Source organism: Dermacentor andersoni, chromosome 1, assembly GCF_023375885.2.
Source record: "Dermacentor andersoni chromosome 1, qqDerAnde1_hic_scaffold, whole genome shotgun sequence".
Classification (NCBI taxonomy): Eukaryota; Metazoa; Arthropoda; class Arachnida; order Ixodida; family Ixodidae; genus Dermacentor; species Dermacentor andersoni.
This window is the reverse complement of record NC_092814.1, coordinates 95,608,097-95,633,840: the sequence shown is the minus strand read 5'-3', so window position 1 is coordinate 95,633,840 and position 25,744 is coordinate 95,608,097. Positions and strand designations below refer to the sequence as shown.

General features: G+C 43.6%; 2 protein-coding genes across 3 annotated transcripts in view; both read right to left on the bottom strand.

Annotated features, from left to right (window-relative positions):
- Nucleotides 1-389: 389 nt before the first annotated feature.
- LOC126545810 (peptide methionine sulfoxide reductase MsrB-like) lies at nucleotides 390-7,009 on the bottom strand. The gene is made up of 5 exons (XM_050193816.3): nucleotides 6,674-7,009; nucleotides 6,375-6,487; nucleotides 5,938-6,014; nucleotides 4,998-5,145; nucleotides 390-2,077 (listed from the first exon to the last, which is right to left on the bottom strand). Exons 1-5 carry the CDS (start codon nucleotides 6,813-6,815, stop codon nucleotides 1,973-1,975), a joined length of 585 nt encoding a protein of 194 aa, XP_050049773.1. The 5' UTR covers nucleotides 6,816-7,009; the 3' UTR covers nucleotides 390-1,972.
- An 8,402-nt stretch (nucleotides 7,010-15,411) lies between these two features.
- Nucleotides 15,412-25,744, bottom strand: part of LOC126543283 (uncharacterized) — a 40,332-nt gene continuing 29,999 nt past the window's right edge. The window contains exons 8-11 of one of the 2 annotated variants that reach the window (XM_055061806.2): nucleotides 23,943-24,034; nucleotides 19,477-19,540; nucleotides 17,952-18,027; nucleotides 15,412-17,283 (exon numbers count right to left, since the gene is read on the bottom strand). In XM_055061806.2, coding sequence (XP_054917781.1) covers nucleotides 17,169-17,283; nucleotides 17,952-18,027; nucleotides 19,477-19,540; nucleotides 23,943-24,034 — 347 coding nt within the window. In that variant the 3' untranslated portion in view covers nucleotides 15,412-17,168. Of the gene's footprint in view, nucleotides 17,284-17,951; nucleotides 18,028-19,476; nucleotides 19,541-23,942; nucleotides 24,035-25,744 lie in introns of those variants that run through there. The other variant, XM_055061807.1, reaches the window with a different exon arrangement.

The window sequence follows — 25,744 nt, the reverse complement described above, 5'->3', positions numbered from 1 at the left end:
GAAAATGCTTGGAAAGCCTAAGAAAGCAACCAAATTTTGAGTTGTCAGTGCTCACAAATTTCCTCTTAACAGTATGCACCAAGTCATATCAACCAGAGACAGTTGATTGCTCTGCTCTTTATCTTCAACATTTTATGTCCACCTGGAAGGTTCCTAATGGCCTGCTAAGTGGCTCATGTTCTGCTTCCAAACTTAATGTCGTGGTGCATTTCCTATGCCTATCAAAAGCTTCCGGTTGTTCATTGTGCCGGTTGTGTGCCTGTATGCGTCAGCACATATATTCTTTTCTTATTGTATGCGCACACATGATGCAGCTGAGATTCATACTATGGCAGCATTTGTAGGTGGCTGTGCAGCTCAGAAAGTCAAGTTGGTTACAGGACACTATGTGCCATTGAACAACCTTTATTTTCAATGGCATGGCAATCACTTCAGAGATGTTTCTTTTGTAGTGAACATTTGCAGCTAAGACATGAAGGTAAAATTTTTGTAAAAATAACCTTTGAAATAAATTATGAATAAAAATTGCTTTAGCGATTCGTGGCTGATGCACTGACAAACACACATATACAGGAAGATGGTGGGCTGGCATGGTCGACACACTGAATGCAGTCATACAGATATGAACTACCCTGCACTAAGGCAAAACAAAAAAAGATGCACTAAAGAATGCTGTTCTCATAGGCAGGCTTTTTCTAGCAATAGTGTATACCATAGATAGTCCTAGCATCTGCTCCACCTTCAATCATGCAATATATGCACCTTTATCACTCCCTTAAAAAAAGAGCACTCATCTCAAACATGGCGAGAGTTATATTAAATACTTAAGTGCCCATGTCCAGAATGTGCAAATGAACTCATCACTTCATGCAACCAAACTAAATCCTCCTATACATCACAACATGCCACAGGACCCAAACAAGACTGTGGCAGTCTTTCGGCACATGAAAAAGGACTCTGGTTTTTGTACACACGTACAGGATGGCTCTAGCAGCACATATGAAGTTGAGAAGATCTGCATATCGTAAACAAAAAATGATACATAGTATTTAGCAGCATGATCTGCTACGTTCTGGGAAGCACATCACATGTCATGAGCTACCTTAATGCAGTGGTTTTTAAAAATGTGCTTGCATAAAATTTCACCTCAGTTTGATCAAAAAAAAAAAAAAAAAAAAAAAAACATGCAACACATGATGAAGTCATTGCGACATGTTTCAAGAACCACCCTGTACACCTCTTTTCACTGGTTTAGTACAATGCCTGCACCTCTTGGTGGCATGGAACAAACAATTGATACAGCAATAAATAATATGGGCCTGACCAGAAATCTAACATTACCATGCAAGGCAGCTGCAGTAGCTGGGCTACCAGGTTTTTTTTCTCACATGTAACCCTGTAGCATACACTTGCTGCTAGCAAAGTTGAATTACCTGCACATCCAAAATATTAGCTCATTTATTAAAATCATTTGTAGTCCACTCTCTCATTCATAAAAAAAACGAGAGCACTGCTTCGTGCATTTTTGGTTCTCATAAATGCAAGCTTAAAGCCATAAGAGAGCCCTAGTAAGTTCAGCATTGTCTGTAGATTAATTTTGACTAACAAACAAATATATTTAAGCATTCTTGAGCTCGGCTACCTCCTTAATGAGTACTAGCAAGTTATTCCAACTGGTACTGTCCAGCACTCGGCACTCTTGCCACTGTGAGGAACTTAAATCACCGGTCTGTGTAATCCATTTTTGCATGATTCAGAAGGTTTTCTTATTTCACGGGAGCTCACTTAAAATTTGCTGGATGCATGGATTTGCAGTAGAGGTACCTCACAAGCATTGTGTAGTATAAAGCAGTGAAGAATGTTGCTGCGAGGAAAACACTGTAGGTATTCCTGGCTAAATTAGCTGCCTTTGTTTTTGTATACACAAAAAGCATGTCCATATTGCTTGGTTAATGCTGACTGTAGGATGTCTTCATTTGGGTGCTGGCCTGAAGTTGAGTGCTATGCTGTTGATGCAAAAGCGAAGACGTGTTGGGAGTGGTCCATCATTGAACACATGTCCCAGGTGAGAGTTGCACTGCAAAGATTGGGATGAATTGCATGCTATTTATGCACATGAAGAGGCACTACCTTCACAAGACTGCAGAAGTGACATGCACCAATTGTGCTGTGACCTCTGTGTCGCATGAACACTGTCGAAGTTTTGCACAGCTGTTAAAGAAATGGCACCAGGATCAGAGTCTTGCCATTTATTTTCCTTATTAGTCATATCATAAGAAGCCAACAAACACTCACACCAAGAACAACATAGGGGAAATTACTTGTGCTTAGTAAACGAAATAAAGAAACGATAAATTAATGGAAATGAAAGTGCATGAAAAACCAACTTGCCGCAGGTGGGGAACGATCCCACAACCTCCAGACAACACTCCCAGGATTCTACTAGGAAAACATAAATACCCAAGAAAGTGGATGGGGAAACGGTGTCGCGGTAGCTCAATTGGTAGAGCATCGCACGCGAAATGCGAAGGTTGTGGGATCGTTCCCCACCTGCGGCAAGTTGTTTTTTCATCCACTTTCATTTCCATGAATTTATCGTTTCTTTATTTCATTTATTAAGCGCAAGTAATTTCCCCTATGTTGTCCTTGGTGTCAGTGTTTGTTGGCTTCTTATGATATGACTAATAAAAATCGGGCCCCTCGGTTAACCCCCTTTCTTCTCGTTTGTTTTCCTTATGTTAGATATGTCTGCGGTACATGTGCTAATAGAGCCGTATTTCACACTACGGTCATTGACCACCCAGGAATGCAGGGGCAAATACACCGCTTTCCAACTATAGAATATGTCAATGAACTAGGTTCAGTCATTTCTGTGGCCTCATTGCAAAGGCAAACTTCCAATATTGGCCTCTTTCTAATTTATGTACTTTCCACAAGATATACTAATGACAATCTAAAGAAGCTATTGTTTGCTACTACAGTACAATGTACTTTTCATACTGCAGAGGCCACGACATAGTTCATATCCCAAAACACACAACTGATTACTAGTACAATAACCCATTTGTTCAAAATACTGCGTTGGACTGGAAGAACCTGCCTGCCTCCATCATCTTCATCACGGATCCATTAAAATTCAAAACAGCAGCCCCTGATCACCTCTGGCAAACTTGCATGCAATAAAGCTTTGTTTTGTCTATGTTCAAACCAACCCTCTCCAATGCCTGATTGACCTTGAGAATAATTATATGAAATTTAAGTCTCTTGAGGAACTATGTTCGAGAGGGTGGGAATGCAGGGACCAGGTGCAGTGTGGTTTTGTGGACGGTGCTTGTACTGAATTCTTGGGTTGTCACTGAGTTTAGCACATGTTTTGTAGTAGTTATGCTGCAACTCTGCTGGCTGCTGCTCCCTACCCCCTACATGGAGGGGCAATCTGCCTTTGGAGCTACATACATTTCAACTTTACACAAATTTGCGACCATTTTTGATACTGTTGCTTCACCTACTTTGTGTAAGTGATTTTTGACACAGCTAAAAATACAGATTTCTAGGAAGTGCACGCAACTTCAAAGCATAATGCTTATAACAAAATTCTACGGTCACAGCAAATAAATTAGGCTGCTAGATGAAGCCTCTAAACATTATTCAGCAGTATAACTTGAGCTATAACAAATGGAAGCAACTGTTCACATTGCATGTCGCCAGTTGTCGTGTAGGGTCGTCAACTTTGTCAAGGCTTTAGATGGCTTTTTTGTTGCAATCTCGGTATCATTGTATTTTCTTGGTGTTCAAATAAAGGAAACTGAAATTTCACCGTTTCACAAAACGACATGTGCAAATGAAATGGACATTCAAAACAGTACGTACTTCACTTGGCTTCATGTGCGAGGAGTTGGGGGTGTGAGGTTGCAGACATGGCTGCAACCTTGCACTCCCTTCCATTGTGCATTCTCTGCAGCCTCTTGTCTGCATTCTCTTACAGCCTGTGCACATTATCTCAACTAACTCAAATTAACTGGACAGAACTTACTTCAGTAATGGTTGAATGAAACTAATATAATCTGCCACATAACTAATAGTCTGCCACTTTCAGCTGTACATAACTTTTCTTTTTCATCTCCATTGAAAAATATACTGGAACCTCTCGACTATTTTAGGCGAGCTGACTAGATCAGCTTGTTCTCCTAGGGGCTCTGCCACTTATGTATCAGCCAAGCTAAATACCGGTGGCAATGTAGGTGATGTGTTGCTTAGGCCAGTGATGAAATGTGAAAAGGAATGCAATTGGAGCATAATCAATGTACAATTCCGACCTTCTTGCTTCTCATTCCAACACATTTTCTTCAAATAAGCAGGGTTATTTTGGCAATACTTGATATTAACGTTACCAGCAAACATGCATTGGTTACTTCATTACCCTAACTGAAGGAACCAAGCGACCAACAGATTATCACTAGACAGAGAAAAGAAAATGATATAAAGAAGTACACAACCATTCTGAAACTGCTTAGTGACATTTATCAACGCTTATCTGCTTGTCTGCTTGTGAAGTGGCTTACTGCTGAAGTGATGCTTCACAACATTTTATCTCACCAAGAAAAAGTTAACTTTGCATTTTGTCATTGGCAGCAGTGCATATGTTGCCTTAGCCTAGCGTTAGTATGGTCTGAGGAGACCTATGGATGACACTTTCCTTTCATTGCTTGATTCTAAGAAGCTGAAAAATAAGTTACATTTCAAGGAGAATAATGGTTCTCCGGCAGGTTTCTTTAACACCATACTATACTGCACCACTATGTTGCACCAAGCAGCAAAAGCTACACTGTGTCAGCATAATACACTTGCATTAAAGCTTTAGTACTACTCCAGTTGCACTCTAGTTACAACCTCTCAATCCTTTGGTTTTGCTGTGCCTTTGACAACAAATTCCAATGACCAGAAGTTGCAAAAAGAAAAAGAAAAAACAAGAAAAGGAAAAAGAAAGCTCTGTTTACCTTTCTGCAGCAAACTTCTGTTCGTACCATGCCATGTGACGTGTCCTCTTTTCGTATAATGCTTGAGTTTGACTCATCGCCATCCACTGTACCTAAGGCCATAAAAAATGATGGCCAGCCACAATTCGAGACAAATTTGTGCTCGGAGCTGAGGAAGAAATGAATATATGGTGGCTTTAAGACTGGCTTTAAGTCATTAGTGATCAAAGTTCTGTGAAAAAGCACAAACTTCTTAATGTGGAATTCAGATACTATACCTTCCCTTGCTTTTGCACACACACAAGGATAGCCATTAATTTTTCGTTTGCTATTTCACTGCGTTTGATGTATACACCTGCCAGCTATGTGAATATGAGAAAGAAAAGCTACTAGAGGAGGCTAGCATCTCAAACAATTCTTTCTTGCCAATTCCAGCAGCTGCAGTTAGGCATATTCACAATCGGCAAGACTATGGGACATATACTAATATGGCCATAATTCATAAGTCTATGATAAAATATGTGCACCACCACTATTTTGTAAAGCACAAATGACAAAACATTACGAGCTCCTCATTTTTTATTCTGCCTTCTCCAGAGTTCTACCAGTAGACTCGCTGCTAAAGGCTACTGAATTAGCAAATTTAACTTTATGCTTGCAATATTTAAAACCGTTTTTTGTTGTAATCATTTTATTACATCACTAGTAACTAATTACAATGATGCTGCATCTCCATTAATAGTAATGCATTAAACAGCACTCAACAGCTGATCTGGTGCACATGAAAATGGTGTGCAAATGCTGACAACGATCTGGTGGACTATAGTGATTGAAGACCAGTACAGTGCAAGAAATTATGGTGTTTCATGCAGGGTGCTTGGCATGTTTAACCAGGACGAGCTGTTGGAGATGCATCATTAAAAGAGAGCTATATATACACACACACATATGCCACACCTACCTGAACAAATCAGCACCGCAGGCAATACATGTATACGTTCCCTTCGCTTTATGGTTGACCCACCGGCCCCTGTATGCCTGCAAATATTGGTAACTTCAATGAAGTAACAGCTGCGGGATATATACGCAACAAAAACACAAAGTTGGATGCAGTCAGGTATAGCACTGCAGCTTTGTAGACACGCGTACGTGTCGAAAACTAAAACAATACCGATGGTCAATCACACTCTTCCGTGGCACATTGCGCAAGTCAAAACCACGCCCGACTGAAGCAGCACGCTGCAGCGTAATTACAACAGACACATGCGCACGCAAATTTACAGATTTTACCACCAGGCACTATTTACAACAACAGACACGTTAAAATCGTTGATATTATCTTGTAAGGCTGCAAATGACTGACTTTTATGGATAAAAACCAGAGAGTGCGTAACTTACTGGTTCTGTACCTCTTTGACGACAAATATAAAATTGATCGGGGGTGAGTTTCTCACGCCAGTCCTTTTCAGTCATTTCCTTGACGTCCTTCTGATCTGCCATTCTGAGCAACTCTGCAACAGTGAATTGACGAAACTATGAGCAGTTAGTTGATACATCAGCAACTATGTAAAGGAGCTGCTAGGCTGTAAATACAGCTGAGCGTTGCCACTTGTGAAGTACCTTGCGAGTACTAGACTATAATCTGACGCTAGACAACATTAGATCCGCACAAAAACCCGTTTGGAAAGTTCAAGTACCTGAGAAGTGAACAGATCGGACGACAGGCTTATTATTGGATGGCTGAACGGACTGTGCCGCGGCTGCCCTAAAAAGGCAGTCGCCTATCCCGCTCAAGAGAGGCTTCTTCACGATATTTCGGGCGATGCACAGCGCAGACATTCCATATTAAGTTCCAGCAGCAAACATCACCCAACAGTCCTCGCTGTTACAAAGCTTGGGCCTAGCTGATGGTCGATTTAATAGAAGAAATAAACTTTTGACTCCAGTAATGAAGGCATAAGCGCTACACCACGCCGACGCCGCCACACAAACCGCACCAAGCAAAGCAGACTACGCTCGCGTGAATTGTGGCCGCCTAGCGGTACATTGCACCTAATTGCATCGCGCTTTTACTGGCATCTAGCGTTACTGACTGCAGTTACGGAGAGCCACAGGAAGCATCCAAAAATTCAAGCGGCGAGCCGACGAGTCGCGGCAACTATAAAAGCAGTGTAAGGTCTGTCGAAAAGCAAAGGTTTCAGGTCAATCGCTCGCTGCAGCTCTGTGTCAGGGTCATTCCAAGCGTCGCGGTGAGATATTGGTCTCTGTTTAGCCTTCTCCGGCGTCAGCCTTCTCCCACAAATATTTCTGGCGAAAACCGATTTCTCGGTAGTAAGGTCCTTTCAGAATTTGCTGATGTACCTAAAAGATGGTGCTGCAAGAAAACTTATTGAGAATATTTTCGTATTTAGCTTTCATATTCATATTTATACGCTAGGGGCGCTCCTCCTCCGCCGGGAGGGGAAAATCATGAGGCACCCTACGCTACACAATCTTGCCTGAAAAATCTACACAGATTCCCCTTGCATATACAGTAGTGTTTATTGCTTATTTTCACAGTGAAAGATTTTTTAAAATACTACTTCATTGTGACAAAAATAATTCGCATTTTAAGGCGAATATTTTCGCTTTTGTTCCTAGATTGCTCTGGAGCTGCTCTTGAGTAAAAACCATCTTGGGATAAAATAAATTGCCCAAATTACTTGTGTACCACATTTCAGCTTAAATCTGCACATTGAGGTGTTCCGAGTATAAATACGAAATAAATACGAAATAGATACGTTCGTTAAGTGTTTGAATTCAGAGATTATATCATATTTGTTTTTATTTTTAGCGAGATATGGATTTTTGAAGTTCGCTCCTTCGCCACGTTATGCGTCGTTCCGTACAGCCACTTCACCGCATAGCACATCGGCTATTTCGCTGTAGGCGGTGCAAGGAGGCTCTTGTGTTGTGACCTCAACACGCTACGCAGCCCAGGCTGGCGTCTTTTTCTTTGGCAGGGAACACGTTGTGAGAGCTCGCATGGTCGCAGTATATTTCAAGATGGTTGTAAGGCTCGAAATGTTTCGTTTGGCATCACATGAAACTATACATGCCCACTACGTGGCGAAGCGATTCGCTTCGCCAGGTGGCTGATTTCAGTATTAGTGGTGGTGATGGAGGACGAGGATGATGATGAGTAGGAAATTACTTTTATTTCACGAAGAGAAAACAACGCAAACTGGTTTCTGTCTTCCTGCTCTAGTCATGGGGATCTGAATAGGTTTCATGAGCAGAAAGTCGCGTTACTCTGGCACAATTACCTAGGTGTTTTTCGATGTTCTTATTTGCATATATGAAAAATCGCAGTTTAGACAAAACACTATAGCTAATCAAACAATTAACTTAATTCGTAATGACTACATCGACAAATGAAATGTTGAAAAGGAAAAACCAGCCATGAATACCGTTTCCTATGCGTCACAAAAGGCAGTGAAGAATTTGCAGTGCAGTCATTACGGCCAAAACTGAACGCACTAGCATTTCGTCAAGGATAAGTTATTGGGAATTTTGTTTTTCACGCGCTCATGAAAGTTGTTTGCTGACGTTACGTATATACGCGTGAGTCCATGCATGTATTTTCCCTCGTGTAAGCGAAACAGGTGAAGTTGTACTCATAGGGATCTTGCGTTCGAGTTGAAGCTCGCGCTGACCGATAAGAATTAAGACAGTCCCTGTATTACACCGGAAAAGCAACTAATGTTTTACTGACAACAAAAATATTGCCAAAGGGCAGCGCGGCAGCAGTGTTTCGTGCAGCAGCGCAGCAGCAGCTACTCGTGTATCGAGCAGCCGTGCTCGATACACGAGCTACAGGTTGTTGAAGAGAGTTACTGTGGTATGCCTTAAGTCCCAACGCCCTGGGAAATGAAAACACTCTCGTGCTCACCACCCAGATATCACGTCTCTGAGTTCCCGGAGTGCCATGAAAACCGCACTACACAGCCGAAGGACATATGTATGCGTGGAGGAGCCTGTATAGTTTCGACGAAGGCTATACATTTTGCTCGCCCATACACTTCGATAATCAAACTGATCGTGATATGCCCTCGCCTCGTTAGCAATTGCTGGTACTGTTTATTTTCTCTAATTGAATTCTGGAGTTTTACGTGCCAAAACCCCGACTAAATTATGAGGCACGCCGTACCGGAGGACTCCGGATTAATTTTGACAACCACGGGATTTTTAACGTGTCCCCTGGTGAGCGTAGACGGGCGGTTTTGTATTTTTCCCCCATAGAAATGCGGCCGGGATTCGATCCCGCGCCCTCATGCTCAGAGCGCAACACCATAGCCGCTAAGCCACCGCGCCGGGTAGCTTATTTTCTCTTTGCCTTGTGTATTTACAACATTCCGCGGTGTTGTAGGGGGGCGGGGAACAACAAAGCGACTAAAAGTGCGGTATGTTCTTGAATATAAGTGAATTCCCGCGTAATTCTTCCCCATATCTCATTTGCACTTTGCGAAAGTGGCCACAAAAAAAATCACATGCGCCGTGATAAGCATCGTCGTCGTTTTTGAACGTCTGGATAGGTGCTGATAGGTGATCTCCTCCATCGCAAGGAGATTCTCAGCCGCGCCACACGAGATTTAATTCCACCGTGTGCATGGTTCAAACCTCCCAGGCGGCCTTACCCGCCAGGAGGAAGTGGTGTTGCGGAGACTCCGTGTAGGGTGGCACTCACTACATCGATCACCTATGCCTGGTCACAACACTTCCGTGGACCATTTGGGGATACCTGCCCATATTGACCAGCTCGAGCATCCGCGGTTGCAATCAAAGACGTGTTGTGGACATGCTCTGGCCTAAACCAGATACGACGGCGCTACCTGCAAACAGTAGCCTTCATCCCACGAGACCACCAGACTATGATTCTTGGCTCTATGGGACCAACCATCGAGCACTACTTATGTATATCGCCGAAACCGGTCTACATTTATATATTTGATAGTTTATGCCGTTGGGAAAACTTCCGAAAAAAAAAGTGTTGAAGCCGAAGCCATGGCGAATCTTTTACAGTATCGCAAGAGCCTTACCGAAAAAAAAAAAAACCCCCACAGAACAACAAAACTATTGTTGTAGGATATCGATAGGTAGCGGCCGTAGCACCAGTAGCCGCACGAAGGGCTCCCTAGAGGAACAGAACATGGCTGCGCGACTGCAAGCAGACGGTGGCGAAGGCGAGAAGTAAGGTACGCCTGCTGCGCCATGTTTGCCTTTAAAATTACGTTTGACTGCAAAGGAGCTCTTCTCCACGAAAACGAAAGTTGTGGCCTGATAGTAAAAATGTTAATGTAAAGTGGGCGGCTCCAGATTAGAATTGAACTAGAACGGCTCCAAAACTAGATTCGTGAAGTTGGCATGCTTTTAGTGGCATATTGTTGCTGAACTGTCGGCCAACGTCGTCGGCACTTGTTGAGAACACGATTCCCAACATTTCGCCGTTTTGCACAAGCCATACCTAGAAAGGAAGCGTCAAACGTTATAGGCCAGAAATGTCTAAGCCTGTAGTAAAAGGGGGCTATTGCAAACAGTATGAAACGCCCTGGTAAACACCCGACCAGTGAGGATGGAAGGTGTCTAAAAGGGACCCAAAACTAGAGATGCGTCACTCATGCATTAATTACGCATGCACGCACAGCACTCCGCTGCCTATGACAGCATGAACGCGTTGATTATGCCGGGCCAAGTATAACGAGCGGAACCTCCCTGAACGGGAACTGTCGAAGATATGCGTAGCATTATATGGCAGTCGGCGTTGTGCGGAATGTATATGTTTGGCAAGTAAATATATACATCTCTATGGTCGTATTCCTCACGCATATATAAACAAACAACGCACGCTACATCAGCATAACCCCCACACACATAATTAAAACGCATAACGCATTCCACACCACGCCGACAGCCATATATATATATATATATATATATATATTCATTTCATTTATACCCTTAAGGCGCGAGGACATTACAGAGGGGAGTGGTAGGATTGAGAAGAACGAATGACATTCATGCTTATACAATATTAGCTAATTATTCACAGCTAATGATGTCTTGCACGAAATTCTTGGTTGTGCATGAAAATTCCTGGTTATACGATGCTAATTAATGATTCACGAAAACGAACAGTTTCATGTATGGAGGCGATTGATCCGGAAAGGTGGTTCCAGTCCTCCGAAGTTCGTGGGATAAATTAATAGAAGCAAGTTTTAATGCGACATGTGTTGATACCGACTATATTATTATGGGCAAATCGTGAAGAAATAAAAGTGGGTGGAGGAAGTAGATCAATGCTATGCTCATGATCATCATGGTCATGTGGTCAATGCTACTTTATCATATGATCAATGCTACGCATATCTTAGACAGTTCCCGTTCAGGAAGGTTCCGCTTATGTTTACTGCGTTTAGCTATTGCTGTCCGTTTGTATAGTGTTATTGGGATAATAATTATATGGATATTACAGACACATTTCTGCCGTCGCCGTGATGTTCCGTATGAAGTCCAAGGGCGATGACATCCTCGCCGCGCGCCGTATGCTGTATGTGCGAGTGAAAACGTACGAAATTGAGCCGACGATGGTGGCTCAATCTCGCGCGCCCAAGGGAGGAAAGTAGGGAGGAAGCGTGCCGTCTTCCGTCAAGCGCAAGGCATCAAGGGAGGGGAGGGCGTTCTATTCCGGCGGTGCTGTGTATCTGTGTGCTATCTTGAAAGTGATATGTGATGGGGACATAGTGTGCCGAGCGCTGATAGCTTCGTGTGCGCTGTTTACGCCGCTTCGCGTTGAAACGAGAGGCAGCATAAAGGTCAATTCGCTCGCTGCTGCTGTCTGACTTCCTCACTCCAGCGTTGCGACAGGGAGTTTCCGCGCTCATCGGGTGAGATGTGTTCATGTATGCTTGTGCGCACGTGACATCATGCTTGTTAATTTAGTAAGTAATCGAATGTTTACAAGTTTATACGACTGATGAAACTAGTACCATTACTTCGTATAGCTGTCTACTAATTTGCTATCGCAATCGATGCTTCGCCTGTCGGACGAAACTGCGACTTTTTTCGTTTGTAATAGAGAGAAAAAAACATGCAGAGGCAGCGATTCCTCCAGTTCTGAACTCATTTACTGCGACATCAGCAGACTACAAAAGCGGGCACCGCTGCCTTCTCATAAACTGCGCAACGCGCATGACGTGGTTTTCATTCGACACACAGTTTGCTTGCTGTGGCCTCCAAAATATACACACACATATCGCCACTTCCGGAGTCTGCGTGGCTCACAAGACCCTGCACAGATTGCCCACGCATCGCCAGTTTGCGTGATAGCCCAATTATCTTCCAGATACATTTATATCGTCAGCTGTCAGAGGCGCACTAACGGCGCCTTAATGTTTCCTGAGAGTGATTGTTGACAGTGTTTTATTTTTTTAATGGGTCGCTTTAACTCTTCATTATATTTTCACTGGCCTCTCGCAACGAAATTTTTGTTGCGCTGGTGGACGCCATTTATATTCCCTGTTCTCATTCTTAGCGCAGCCTTATTTGGAGTGCCATTACTCAGATGGACAGTGCTCAGCGATTGAAACGCGATGCTCAGACAGCATGGCGGCCAGCTCTTTTTCTTGCGCCACCGCTGGACGCTGGGGAGATTAAGCTGATGCACTTTTGTGTCACATGAAGACGAGAGTCCTTTCGATGCATCGTGACGCATCGTGACGCAAGTGAGGTTCGAATACTAACGATTCCAAAAAGAATCTTCATGGCGCGCTATAGCAACGCTCAATAAGCTGTTCGTTTCTGTGTGTGTCTTCTTTTAGTTGACGTACGTGGCGTTCCATTCTTCGTCTCGTCAACGTTTGCGTTTTTTGCAACCCAACGAAGATGCATCTTCATTTCCACATACCTACGTTGTTCAAGAAGTACTTTTATCCGTGCCTGCTGGAGAAGTTATGTAATCGCCTCTCTGTAAGATTTGACAACTGTCAGAGCTGTCGTCGTTCTGCAGAGGACTAAAAATTAGGTTAGCAGCTATAACATTTAAGTTGCGAGTATATATTACTCTCGTTGTTTTGTTTATGCCTTGCAATGGGGGGCGGGGGGGGGGGGGGGAAGGGTGTCGTAATACATATAATCTGCATGTCTGTATTCCTTTCTTTACAATGCGTGCACCTGATCTATTTATCACTTCATTACGAGTTCGGGGTACTGCCTTTGTTTTGCTTGCGTTTTCAATGGGCTCTTTCTTTTTGTATATAGCCCAAAATTTGAGAATGAAAGCGAGCAATGAGCATTGATGAGGAAGGCATGTTGAGAGCACTTAACCTGATTGGCGGAAAAGGATATGGAGGTGCTTTGGCTGTCCTGTACTGCACGTGGTACCTGCGACTCGCCTTACAAGTTTTCCATGCACGTGTGCGTGCGATCGTAATTAATAAAAGTGCTGTCAAAGCTGGCTTCTCCACAATAAGGGTCTCTATGAGGAGAAGCCCACTTCTATAATCTCCCTTTCTTGTACAAATGATGCAGGTCATATCGAAAGTACATTGTGCCTAAGGGCAACTTTCCGAAAAAAAAATATCAAAGTATTTATGAGTGCGCGCAACCTAGAACGTTACCAGTCTATGATGTGTAGTTAAGCATAAGCATGAAGAATGCTGAACGCCGCGATGACGGTCGCAGCCTCTGGTAACAAGGAAGAACCATGAGAAATGGGATGTGTCAAAGACGTATTGCAGGCGGAAGCGGAACGAATGTGCATATGGTTGAGTGGAGGTGAGCATTAAAGTTACTTACCACAAGTAGCAAGGTGGATCCAGGCCTTGCGCTGGAGCAATCGGAAGGTTGCCAGACTAACCAAATACAGTTGGATGCGAGTAAAAAGTTGTCGAAGGCATAGGAAGGGAAGGGAGCCTTGTGGCAGGAGGGATGGAGTTTCGAAAGGCCATAGGCATTTATTTATTTATTTATTTATTTATTTATTTATACACATACCTCACAGGCTCCAACTGGAGTATTGCGTGAGGGGGGGGGGGGGGCAAGATAAACAACATGTAGCGAAGACAGGAGAACATAGCTAACAACAAATAGACCGATTGATTCTATTCTTTTGCACAGATGTAGTGCGAATGAGCCGCAGGATATTACAGCTAATAGCAGTTTATGACCTGCCGTGGTTGCTTAGTGGCTATGGCGCTGGGCTGCTAAGCACGAGGTCGCGGGATCGAATCCCGGCCACGGCGGCCCCATTTTGATGGGGGCAAAAACACCCGTGTACTTAGATTTAGATGCACGTAAAAAAACCCAAGATGGTCTAAATTTCCGGAGTCCCTCACTACAGCGTGCTTCATAATCAGATCCTGCTTTTGGCACGTAAAACCACATAATTTTTTATAGCGGTTTATGACACATTTTTCTTTTCGTGCGCGCGCAACTCATATCGCTGGTTCCAGGTTACATCGATCGCACTGCTTTCGATAGTGGACCGTCAAGGAATGATGCGAGTCGTTCACTCTTCGCGCCGGTATATGGCCGTGCCTAAAGGGGAACCATAGCTGGTGGTGAGGCAGTGTACCTTTACGTGCGCCTTATGCATTAATTATTGGCCAATCATCATCATCATCATCATCTGTTTATGTTCACTGCAGGACGAATGCCTCTTCCAGCGATCTCCGATTACCTCCACCTTGTGATAACAAATTCCAAGTTATGCTTGAAAATTTCTAATTTCATCACACCACCTAATTCTCTGCCGTCTTTGACTGCGCTTCCCTTCTCTTGACACCCATTCCGTAACTCTGACGGTCCACCACGGTTATCTACCCTACGCATTACATGGCCTGCCCAGCTCCCATTTTCAAGCGAAGCTTGTATTGGCTCACAAGTTTCGGTGGCGATATGGTCACGCCAAAACCCAGATGCTTCCAGAGCAGAGCAGCTGCGGGAAAAGGCGGTTTGATGAATTGACAGCTGCGCCGGCGCCGGAGCTTGAGTCGCTACCAAGGATTCCAGCTGCATGGGCGCGCGCCCACGCCACCCGCACAACCAGTCAGAGCCGTTTCGCTTCAGCCGGGGAGGAAAAAGGCAGGAAAGGGTGCGTGCGCACATTAACCACTAAGTGTAGATAAATACAGTTGGCTTTCCCCGACTGAACATTCAGTGTGCGTCGCAAACTTGCTTACTTAATCACCCCCAATCATTAAAGCATTTGCTGGAGGGCGGCGCACGTGCTTGCGGGTCTTATTTTAACCAACTCTCCTTTTGGTTGGCTTCCCTGCTAGCTACTCGCTGTGCGTCACTCCGTAAACGTTAACGTGTGCGCATATCTGAGAATTTTGAGGCAAGAGGAGCATGAGAACGAACAAGCTTGCAGAAAAGAGAAAACACGTAAGCGTGACCATTACCTTTACATGAATTTATTTTTATGAACAAACAGCGTGCAAACAGGTACACAAGTTGATTGACATCTAATACTTAAAATAGGAAAGCGGAGCAAAAGGCGATGAATACAACAAATGCATATAACCATATAAGGTGCTTGCCATCGAAGAAGCGCAATTCCCCGTTATGCATACGCACACACAAAAAAGGAAAAAAAAAAGAAAACAGTGAAAGCAAGAGTATTTATTCTTCTCCCGCTGTCCGATATAAAAGAACTTCCGATTTACTGAGGTCTTGCAAACGTGGTTTTATCATTTCTTAAATAGTGCTGGAGAAAGAGCTGTCCTTTACGCTTGGCCTCCAAATAATGCGTCCACTTGAGTTTCTAGACAGAAGTTTCACTAAGGAGCGACATATGCATAGTGTATCGTACATATATGCTTAGAAGAAACAAGAAAGAAAAGACAGAAGGTGAATAAACGTTTACGTTAATCCTACAGGCTCTCGAAAAACAGCGAAAAAAAATTGCGTTACAAGATGCAAGGAGAGACAACAGAAGGGCATGTGTTCTTTGAGTCGTAACACCAGGCGAGAAGGGCGAAAGCCCGTACATGCCAATGGGGCACGGGCAAGCCTTAGCACAAAGCCACAAACACCCTTCTTTTTCGCATTCGACGCTCCCATTGAAAGCGATGCTTTCCATAGGCACCGTCGGCCTTCTTATAGATGACTTCACTGTCAGAGCGCGCGGGTCGCCTGCTACCTGGGAAGTCAAATTTGATTCCGACGTCGCCGAACCGTTGCCGTTGTCGCCGGTTCTTGCCATGCACACGGCACGACGGGAGATAAGTTACATACCTACACGTACGGGGCCTTCAGAGTTGAACTGTCAGTAGCCCGAATACAAAGACATGCCAGCTTCGCAAATCCATGCTTGTACAGGCGATTAAGGCGCTTTGGTGGACACAATCTTAGCGAATCGGAGTAAAATATACAAACATAGAATTCACACTTTGTGAACTTTTTTTGTGCTATATATTTCTATTAGAAGCTCGAGGAAAACGCAGCTTCATGTTGTTTGGTACTTCTGGAGCACGCTTTTTCCGAGATATTCATAATCGAATTTGACACTCGGTGCGCTAATTTTGCATTCAGATGCGCGGAGTCACGACACTATCCTCGTGACGCAGCTGATTTGCGGCGCAGAGGGAGGAGCCAATCTTGCTTTTGACAGCCGAGTGCAGGAGGGCAGCTGTTATCGGCTTCGCCCCGATTCCAGACAGGCCTATCAGAAGAGGTAATATAACGGCGCATTGAAGGAGGTGAACCCCTACAAAATGTATACCCTCACAATGCTGCAATTTCCACCTCGTTGTGCACTTGAATATTTCTAAACTTAATGCAATTAGGGAAATCGGAAACAAAAAGCACTATGCCAATTTCTTTCTTTCTTTCTTTCTTTCTTTCTTTCTTTCTTTCTTTCTTTCTTTCTTTCTTTCTTTCTTTCTTTCTTTCTTTCTTTCTTTCTTTCTTCCTTCCTTTCTTTCTTTCTTTCTTTCTTTCTCAACCTACGTGAATAAACACTTACGTTCGGCCACTTTAGTCGATAGCGCATAATCGCGAGGATTGACAATGGGCTCCTATCTTTTCATCAAGCAATACAGTAAAATGTTCATCAAGATTCACTGTGCGCTTTGAATGCAACAAAGATAAATTGTTAAACAGTGCCACGTCAGGGTAAATGAATGTGTTAAAATAAATTAGAACGTGTCCTTTTTATTTTCTCCCGTAATTCCAGAGTACTGAGTTAACGGCTCCGACTTTGCCGGAAATGCATTCGTTTAAGTAATTGCTGTAGTTGACTCCCCTGCAGAGGCCCCTCCACACGGCCCTGCAAGATGATGGAATAAAAAAAGTATTAACATAGCAGACAGCCGGTTTCAGTGCTTTATCACTTAGTAGGGGTGTGCGAATATTCGAAAATACTGAATAACGAATCGCATAATGTCCTATTCGATTCAACATTTGAATCGCATAGTCAGTTTTCGTAAATACGAATATTTTACGAATCGTTTGCGAATAGCTTTAAGTCCTCAAGTGCGCGTGATCAAACGTGCAATTTTAGCAAAAAAGCACGATAACCTTTATCCCGGCGGCAGGAGCAGACGAAAAACCGGATAAGTTCAGGGAGCTAGACGTTTTATTCTATACCACGATCACTCGCACTCTTCCAAAAGTCCTGGGTATGCGACCAAACTGCCTTATTTGTTCCGAAAGCTCCATTCGGACTTGTAATAAACAACGCTTCATTTAACGTGCATTGTTACGACAGAAACTTGCGAACATTGTGAATACGATATAGGGCATGAGCGTAGCTTTGTATTAATGGTAAAATCGTCTGTTCTTTATTTTATTCGAAATGTATTCGATATTCGATTAGATTCGCTCCTGGGACTATTCGATTCGTCTTCGTTTCAGTCTCAAAAATTACTGTTGGCACACCCCTATTAGTCAGTGTAATTAAGTCTCGAGGTGCGCAACAGCCTTACACACACTTACCAGGCTGAGAATCCGTGCCTCTTATAAATGAGGCGCACGCACTCAACGTCGTCAGTTATGTCGTCATCCTCGAGGTCTGTTGAAAAGAAAACAGTTTCATGTGAGGAACAAAATTAATTGCCATCCGCGTCGTATCTGAGATGCTGTTTGGCTACTGCGCGGCGTTCCTTTTTAACCCAAATAGGCGTTTTAAATGTTTTTATTTGTGTGTTGACACCTGAAATGTCGCTGTATTTCGATGATATTCTGTAAAAAAAAAAAGTTAGATATTGTGGCGATTATTGCCGCGACTAACAAATAAAGTCCGCAGAAGGCCCACACCACGAGCGCTTGTTGCTCGCAATGCGCTTCCGAGTGCACACATTTTTGTCGGTGTTTTTTATTGCCCAAACAGGAAAGGAAAAGCATGCAGTGAGGAGCACACCAATGGAAGCAAACAGAACACGCTATTGTCAGTATAAATGTATACAGTGCAAGATTTAAACAGTCGTATAGAAATTGCTTTTCTTTAAGATTTCTTTGCAGATGTGGGTAGTGGAACAAGAGGAGCTGTTTAAAAGCATTACGGAATCGCTGACATTAAATAAACAAACTATTCTTCGTCCATTCGGCACGCGATGCACTTTAACCTGTTTCTGACAAATAAATTTGCAAACTGGAATTATTTAACAAACAAACAAACAAACAAACAAACAAACAAACAAACAAACAAACAAACAAACAAACAGACTAACAGACAAACAAACAAACAAAGAAACAAACAAACTTGCGCGTGAGATGGCTTTCGGCAAGGAACGGCGGTGTACACCGCCATTGCACGCTTTGGCCAACCGGAGACGTTTAGTGGTTGCGCTTAGGCGTTTTCCACCTGAACGTTCGCTTAAAATATATCATAATGCCCCGTTAATAAGATCCCTTTATGCTAATAAAGCATGAAAATCCAGTGGAAATAAAAATGATGGTAAAATAAACAGTGATCGTGTTTTGAAAATCTGTTTCGACTCATTGCCCGTCGGTCAAATTTTGCGCAGCGAAGCTTTCCAGTGACACGCGCTTTTGAGAAAATATTTGAGACCCTGATATGGCCTAAAACCGTTTCTTTCTTTCTTTCTTTCTTTCTTTCTTTAGCTCTCTCTCTCCCTCTTTCTTCTTTTCTTGTAGCTTTATTGATTTAAATAAGTGATTTCCCGCTTCCCGAAAGGTCGGAGGCTAACAAAGTAAACTAAGCTAAATAACAAATTAAGTAAGCCAAGCAGAATATTAAAATAAACGAACTAAATATTTAGTTGTTTCTTTCACTCTGACTCCCATTATTTCGAATGCTCAAGCTATATAAACATGCAGTTCGCGTATGTTTATTACGACAGCGTGCTTATGCGCGTAGCCTTGTTCAGTCGACTGCAATAAATTTTGACTAACAAAAGAAATAACGAAACTCTCTGATTTTTACAGAACACAAGGTCACGTATGCTGGACGGCTGCTGCATGCAAGGGATCAGAGTGAATTGGGAATGATCTACGTTACCGGCGCAGTCAATGTAGCATTCATTCTTTGGTCCAGGCGGGCTGCACCAGTACCGGTCGTTGATCTGCAAGCAGGCAAAGAGAAGACGGCGTGTTTGTATTGCGTATTCTTTTTCACAGCCGGTATTGTCACCAGCTGTCACTGGCGTTTGAAGCTCAGAGTGAAACCTGTTCTGAATCGCATATCGAAACAAATGTGAGATTTTTTCTTCTTCTTTTTTTTTTTTTTTTTTTTTTTGTCTGAAGGTACACGATCACAGAACGTGTCTTCGGATTAAGTGGGGTAAAATACTGCTGTGGAATACGAAGGTATTTGAACTCCGGGCGTATGAGTCACGTACAAGTGCGGACACTTGGAAGTCAATGCGCTCCAACTGTTTTAAGCGAGCAATTATAATTTTAAACGAATGTTAGTGTCAAACACTTGCGTGTCACTGAATACTAATTAAAAAGTGACAGTTATGGTTCTTTTGGAGACCAAACTTTCAAGCACACATACTTTTTTTCACTTGGTTATTAAAAAGGGCTTTCGTTTAAATTGTCATGCTTTATCATCAATTGGTGCACCTTGAAAAGCTTGATTATAGAACGCTACTACAACTAATACGAAATAATAGCACGTTTTTTTTTTTTTTTTTTTTTTTTTTTTTTTTGAGGTGCCCGGTCGTTGTTCGGGCGGTCGCTACGTATTTAATAAAATTTGAAAGGAGGGAGAGGAAACGCCAGCCGTGAGAGCTTTTTTCCTTCTTTTTTTTATAAGCTATAGGTGTTGCTTTCCATCTCTTTAAGTTAGCTATCAAATCATCTGATTTTTCGCTGGTCTTAAAAGCTATAGACGAATAAATTATTATAAAACACAATAATAAAGATTATATAAAAAATAGAATGTACTATTACTACAAAAAATAAAAAAAAAATAACTCCGATTAGGTCCGGATACTTTGCACTAGATCGCGTCGTCACAGCACATATACATCGAGAGCATCTGTGTGCACCAAGCAGTACGTGTGTGTGAAGGCCCAAAACGGCATGTCTTCACAATGGACCCGATATGCATCGCGCGCGATGCACCAGTGCTGCACTTTCATTTGCGATTTGGTTCCGCTAGTTGAACAGAAATGCTGCATGCACATGTAGACGAAATGGCGAGCCGGGCTGGTTGGTGTGCATTCGTGGTTAGGAGAGCGTGAAGGGGCAAACACGGCTGAAGAACACGCGACGGAACACGAGACACAGCAACACCCGTCCTGCCTTCGTCAGCCATCCGTTGTTTGTGCCATCGCGGTTTCGTATAACCGCGAATAAAGAAGATTCGGTGCGGGAACGGAAGTGACAGCACTGTTTTCGGCGCGAGTGCATTACACGCTGCGCTGAATAGCTCAGCGTCAGTTGTGCTTCGATGCTACTGCAGCGCGAGGTTTTTTGTGTAAAACGTTTAGCAGCGCATTACTGGTGCGGCTGAGCCAGATCGACTTGAACGGTGGGAACAGGAGAGAGAGAGAGAGAGAGAGAGAGGTCGCAGTCACAAAGATGCGCGCCCCTTGCAGCAATAAAAAAAGTCCCACTCGGAGCTGCGACCTTAGAAACGGTGGCCTCGTCATTGCGTCGGCTCACTGTGCCTTTCCCGTCGGGGAAACACGCAGTCGGAGTATACACTTTGGTGCGTGTATAGTCTTCTCTGCACTCCGTGTCGAAGCTCTATTGCACGCTCAAATCTTCCGTCCACGTTGCATAAAATTAAACCAGCCACTCACACTGCGCACTATTTGCGCATAGTATTACTATACTTGTAGTTTCCTTTTGCACTGCTAAAGAAAACGACTTGAGCGAGAGAGTACGTTTACGCGAAACTACAAAAATGATTATTTCTGCTTTCGCTCCACACACCTTACGAAAAAAAAAAAAGTCGCCGAGCTTTAGCAGTTTTATTAACTGCTAAAGAGGTTTATTAACAACTAGAACGCATATAACTGTGGAAGAAGGATATCCTGCCTCCTCGCGTGTGAAATCATTTGGCCTTCTCTCGAAGCCTAGTTTCTTTTGCTTGAACACGCTGCGCCATATATCCGCTTGGTTAGATTATACCAATCAGTCTGGACATAATAGGAACGAACGAATGACCCTCCCGGATCTCGCTGGCCTCGTATTCCGCTCGTGTCTCGTCGACAGCCGCTGCCGTCACAGCATCGCGTGATACACGACAGCCTCGCCGAGCCGCTGCAACCACAGCCGTCGACGTGAGCGCGCCTTCGGGAAATAGGTTTCGCTCGCACTTGGGTACGCTGGTGCTAAGGAGATAAGTGTATTTCCCTATATCAGCACATTTCCAGGCGACAAGAATGCCTTTAGGCTTCATAAGCCGTGACAGGGTTCGCTCTCGTTATCTAATGGTTGCTACGGGCGTTTCAATACAAGCAGTAATAAAAATACAGACTAAAATGGCTCGCACACACCAGCCCCTCAGAACGTGGCGGCATTGGTATTCATTCAGATAGCGTGTCCTCTATGTGGCCACTCATCCTTTCGAGGAATTCTTAACATTTTTACTGGAAGTAGATACAAGGAGAAAACAATCGGCCCACTGCAGACAAAATTCACTGTGATAACACCTGTGCTGGGCTAGCGCGTAATGTTCAAACATAAGAACGAAAAACAGCAACGAGGCCGCAGCGGCGGCATTTCGGTGGGGCGACATACAAGAACGCCCGTATACCGCGCGCTGGGCGCACGTTAGAGAACCCCAGGCGGTCAAAATTAATCCGGGTTCCCGTACTACAGCGTGCCTCATAATCAGATCGTTGTTTCGGCAGGTAATTAAAACTCACTCATTTAATTAATTTTAACAACCACCCACCGTCAATTGAACAGCGCATTTAACTCACGTTTCATCATGAACTCCACGGTTGCGTGGAGCCCAACAATGACTGTTATTATCAAGGTGATTCGTGCGCCGAAATTTTCGAATCTAATTGAATATGAACATTCGAGAATTACGACCTCGGAATATCTACTCGAATACTGAATAGTCTCTCATTTATAAACAAAACGAAATATAAAAGTATTGTGCAGTTACTTTTTGTTAAAAGCAAAGCTTACATTGTATTATATAATACAAGCATGTAATGTCATTCACAAATGGACGTCCAGTCATCTGACAAGCTTGTATATTTTAAACTGTTTTCGGTTATCTGGTTGTCCATGATGATAACATTAATTAACAAAAAGACAACAGCACGTCAACTGATGCAAACAGAGTGTTGTGTTCGTTGAAGGAGATAAGCATGATACTGTGTACAGCATCAACTAGGAAAGAACAGTGCTAAGACGATCACGAGCGGGAGAATAACACAGGACAAGCGCTTGTCCTGTGTCGTTCTCCCGCTCATGATCGTCTTAGTTGGCGCTGTTCTTTCCTAGTTCAAGTATGCACCGTCTAGCCTAAATTAATGTTGTTCTGGACCATGTGTACAGCACCGCACATTGTTTGAATGAATGTATAAGCATGATCAGACTGGCCGAATGATAAATTGCCTTGCCTATAAGTGGTATACGCCGCCAAGAAGCGAGGCATTATTGAGCAGATGTTATGTACCCGTCGAGTTCGCTCAACAACTGGTGTCTCTGCGCAACAACTGCGGCTCTCCTGCAGTAGAATCATTCGGAACAATCACCACTTGCACCAGCGATTCTCTCTGTGGACTTTCATAATTGTTGCATTGTTGCGATCCTTCATATTCGATCGAAAAAACAAATATTCAAGAATTTCGAATAGTCGATCCTCGAATTGAGCACGAATCGAATGGTAAAGACTATTCGATTCGTATTAAACATTGCGAATATTCGTACAGCCTTGTATTTTACACTTGTAGAATAAATTTCGTCTAGGTCCATTTGTCAAATCTGCATCTATACTTTCAAAACGAATAACTCGTTCCTCATTGTGTAGAGCTATAGTAATTATCTCTGTTCTTCTAAGCAACGTATGGAAAGAGGGACTATACTTTGACCTTTGAGGTGCTTTGAGGTGCTTTGTCGTAGGGATCATGAGATCATATCGTACTTTGCAGAGTCAAACACGGGACGAAGGCCTAGAAAGACAGAATCGCCAAGCATCGTCGTTCCAAGACCCCCGTGCCGTGTTTGGCGTTAATTAAAATATGATGTGATTAGAAACCACCAATTCGCTCAAACTTTCACGTTATATGTAATTACTTCGTGTCGCCGTATCGTTAGTCAATGCAGTGCAGAATACCCCCCCCCCCCCCCCCCCAAAAAAAAATGATATGTATCTAAAAGGGTATATGATGTATTTTCTACGCTTACCTGCTTTTTATTCATTATGAATCGTCATGCGCGCGAGAATGACAGCAGCGCCGACGACGCAGCTGGTGTGGGCCACTGGATGTCACAGCTCGGGTGTGGGCCCCGAGTTTGTGAGCATTGGAGGAGTGATATATGCATGCGTACCTGAAAGAGACCGTGATCTGCGCTGCCGTCCCAGTTCATGTGACCGACTGCGCTGCTGTTGAAGAGGCTCTCATGCTCGGCGATGCACACCCCTGCGACAGCGTTTCGACAGGATTCACTGGCGCCGCTATGTCGGACGAAGAACGATTGCTCATACACATCTGTGTGCCTCCACGGGCAATTATGCTACGTCTGTGAGCGAAACAGAAAACAACGCTTCAGCCAGAAATATATACCGCTGAGGACCACAGGTGCATCCGCCATATCACCGTTGGTGCGTCCCGCTCTTGGAGTATAGAGCGAAAGGGATGGAGGAATTCTGGCCTTTCACACGGGGTCGGTCACATTTATTAAGGCGAGGGGCGGGGATTGAAGTAGTTCGTGAGGGCGATAAAACATCAGAGGCAAGAAAGGTCGTCAACGCTATAGTAGAGTATCTTCTGCAAAAAGTAAAGCAGGAGCACGAAGGGCAAGAGCAGAGGTCCAACGACCAAAGTGGGACCGGAGGTTATACCCTACGTGCACAAGGGGTCACACAACCTTAAAAAAGGTTGCTAACCGTCATGGTGTTCCTCTGGTTTTTTCTGCGCCCAACAAGCTTTCGAAGCTGTGCTCTCGAGTTTGCTGTGAGAGCAGGCGGGGCTGCCGCACGAGGCATGAGAAGCCCTTTGTTAAGTGCTCCAGAGGGGTTGTATATGCAATTCCCTTGCACCCTTGTGGGCAGCTCAACATAGGAAAAACCGAGCGTTGCGTGAATGACCGTTTAAGGGAACATGTGCAAAAACTAAAGAAATAGGAGGATAAGGGCGCACATATGGTGGCTTATGTTACCGCGTTGGGTTGTGACGCTCAATTTTCTGAGACTACTATTCTGGGCAGGAGCGGCAACGCCTCTTCTAGGCTTGCACTTGAGACCTTCTTTATCAAGAAGAATAGAGATAGGTGTACAAGTGAGCCTTCTATCTCGTTACTAGATGCCGAATTTGACTTCTTGCGCAACCGCCTTTATTTATTTATTTATTTATTTATTATTACCCTCAGGGCTTACAAGAAGCATTATAGAGGGGAGGGGCATTAGAATATCAGTACATATAAAATAGATACAAGGAGAAGTGAAGAACAGTTATATCGCAAGTAATATACAGCAACAACAAGTAAATAAGCACAAAAGTAACAAGGCAAAAATAAACACTTAATAATCAAGTAACAGGAATATAAAAAACGAAAACATGGAATAATAGCAATGAAAGAAAACGATAGCAATAGGTGACAACGTGATATTGACGCAGTTTTGAAGTAGGCTTACAATTCGTTTGATAGTGCTCTGCGAAAACGGTCTGTATCAGTGATAGCGACTAGTGACGCAGGCAGGTGGTTCCACTCATGACATGTTCTCGGCAAGAACGAGTGTGAGTAGGTAACTGTGCGCTGCGCAGGTACATGAACTTTGAAGCGATGATCGATACGTGCGGAGACATAAGATGCTGGTGTAATGTACCGGGACTTGAGCTCGTGGTTATGATAGTAGATTTTATGAAAGAGCGAAAGACGAGATAATTTTCTTCGGGAAGAGAGAAGGGGAATGTCAAGAGCAAGTTTCATGTTAGTAACGCTAGAAGTACGGTGATAATTGTTAAGAATGAAGCGGACCGATCGATTTTGGACACTTTCAAGGATATTTATTAGAGTAGCATGGCCAGGGTCCCATATCGAGCATGCGTATTCGAGGTTAGGCCTGACATAAGTGACGTAGAGTTGTTGTTTTAGTTTCGGTGGAGCTAAAGAAAAGTTACGTCTGAGAT

What these genes read in the sequence shown, in the direction of transcription:
- LOC126545810 (XM_050193816.3), bottom strand. Translation starts at nt 6,815, where the DNA reads ATGTCTGCGCTGTGCATCGCCCGAAATATCGTGAAGAAGCCTCTCTTG. An exon ending in GTCAAAGAGGTACAGAACCA is followed by an intron (nt 6,015 to 6,374) that starts GTAAGTTACGCA and finishes CAATATTTGCAG; the next exon opens with GCATACAGGGGCCGGTGGGT. An exon ending in CAGAAGTTTGCTGCAGAAAG is followed by an intron (nt 2,078 to 4,997) that starts GTAAACAGAGCT and finishes CAATCTTTGCAG; the next exon opens with TGCAACTCTCACCTGGGACA.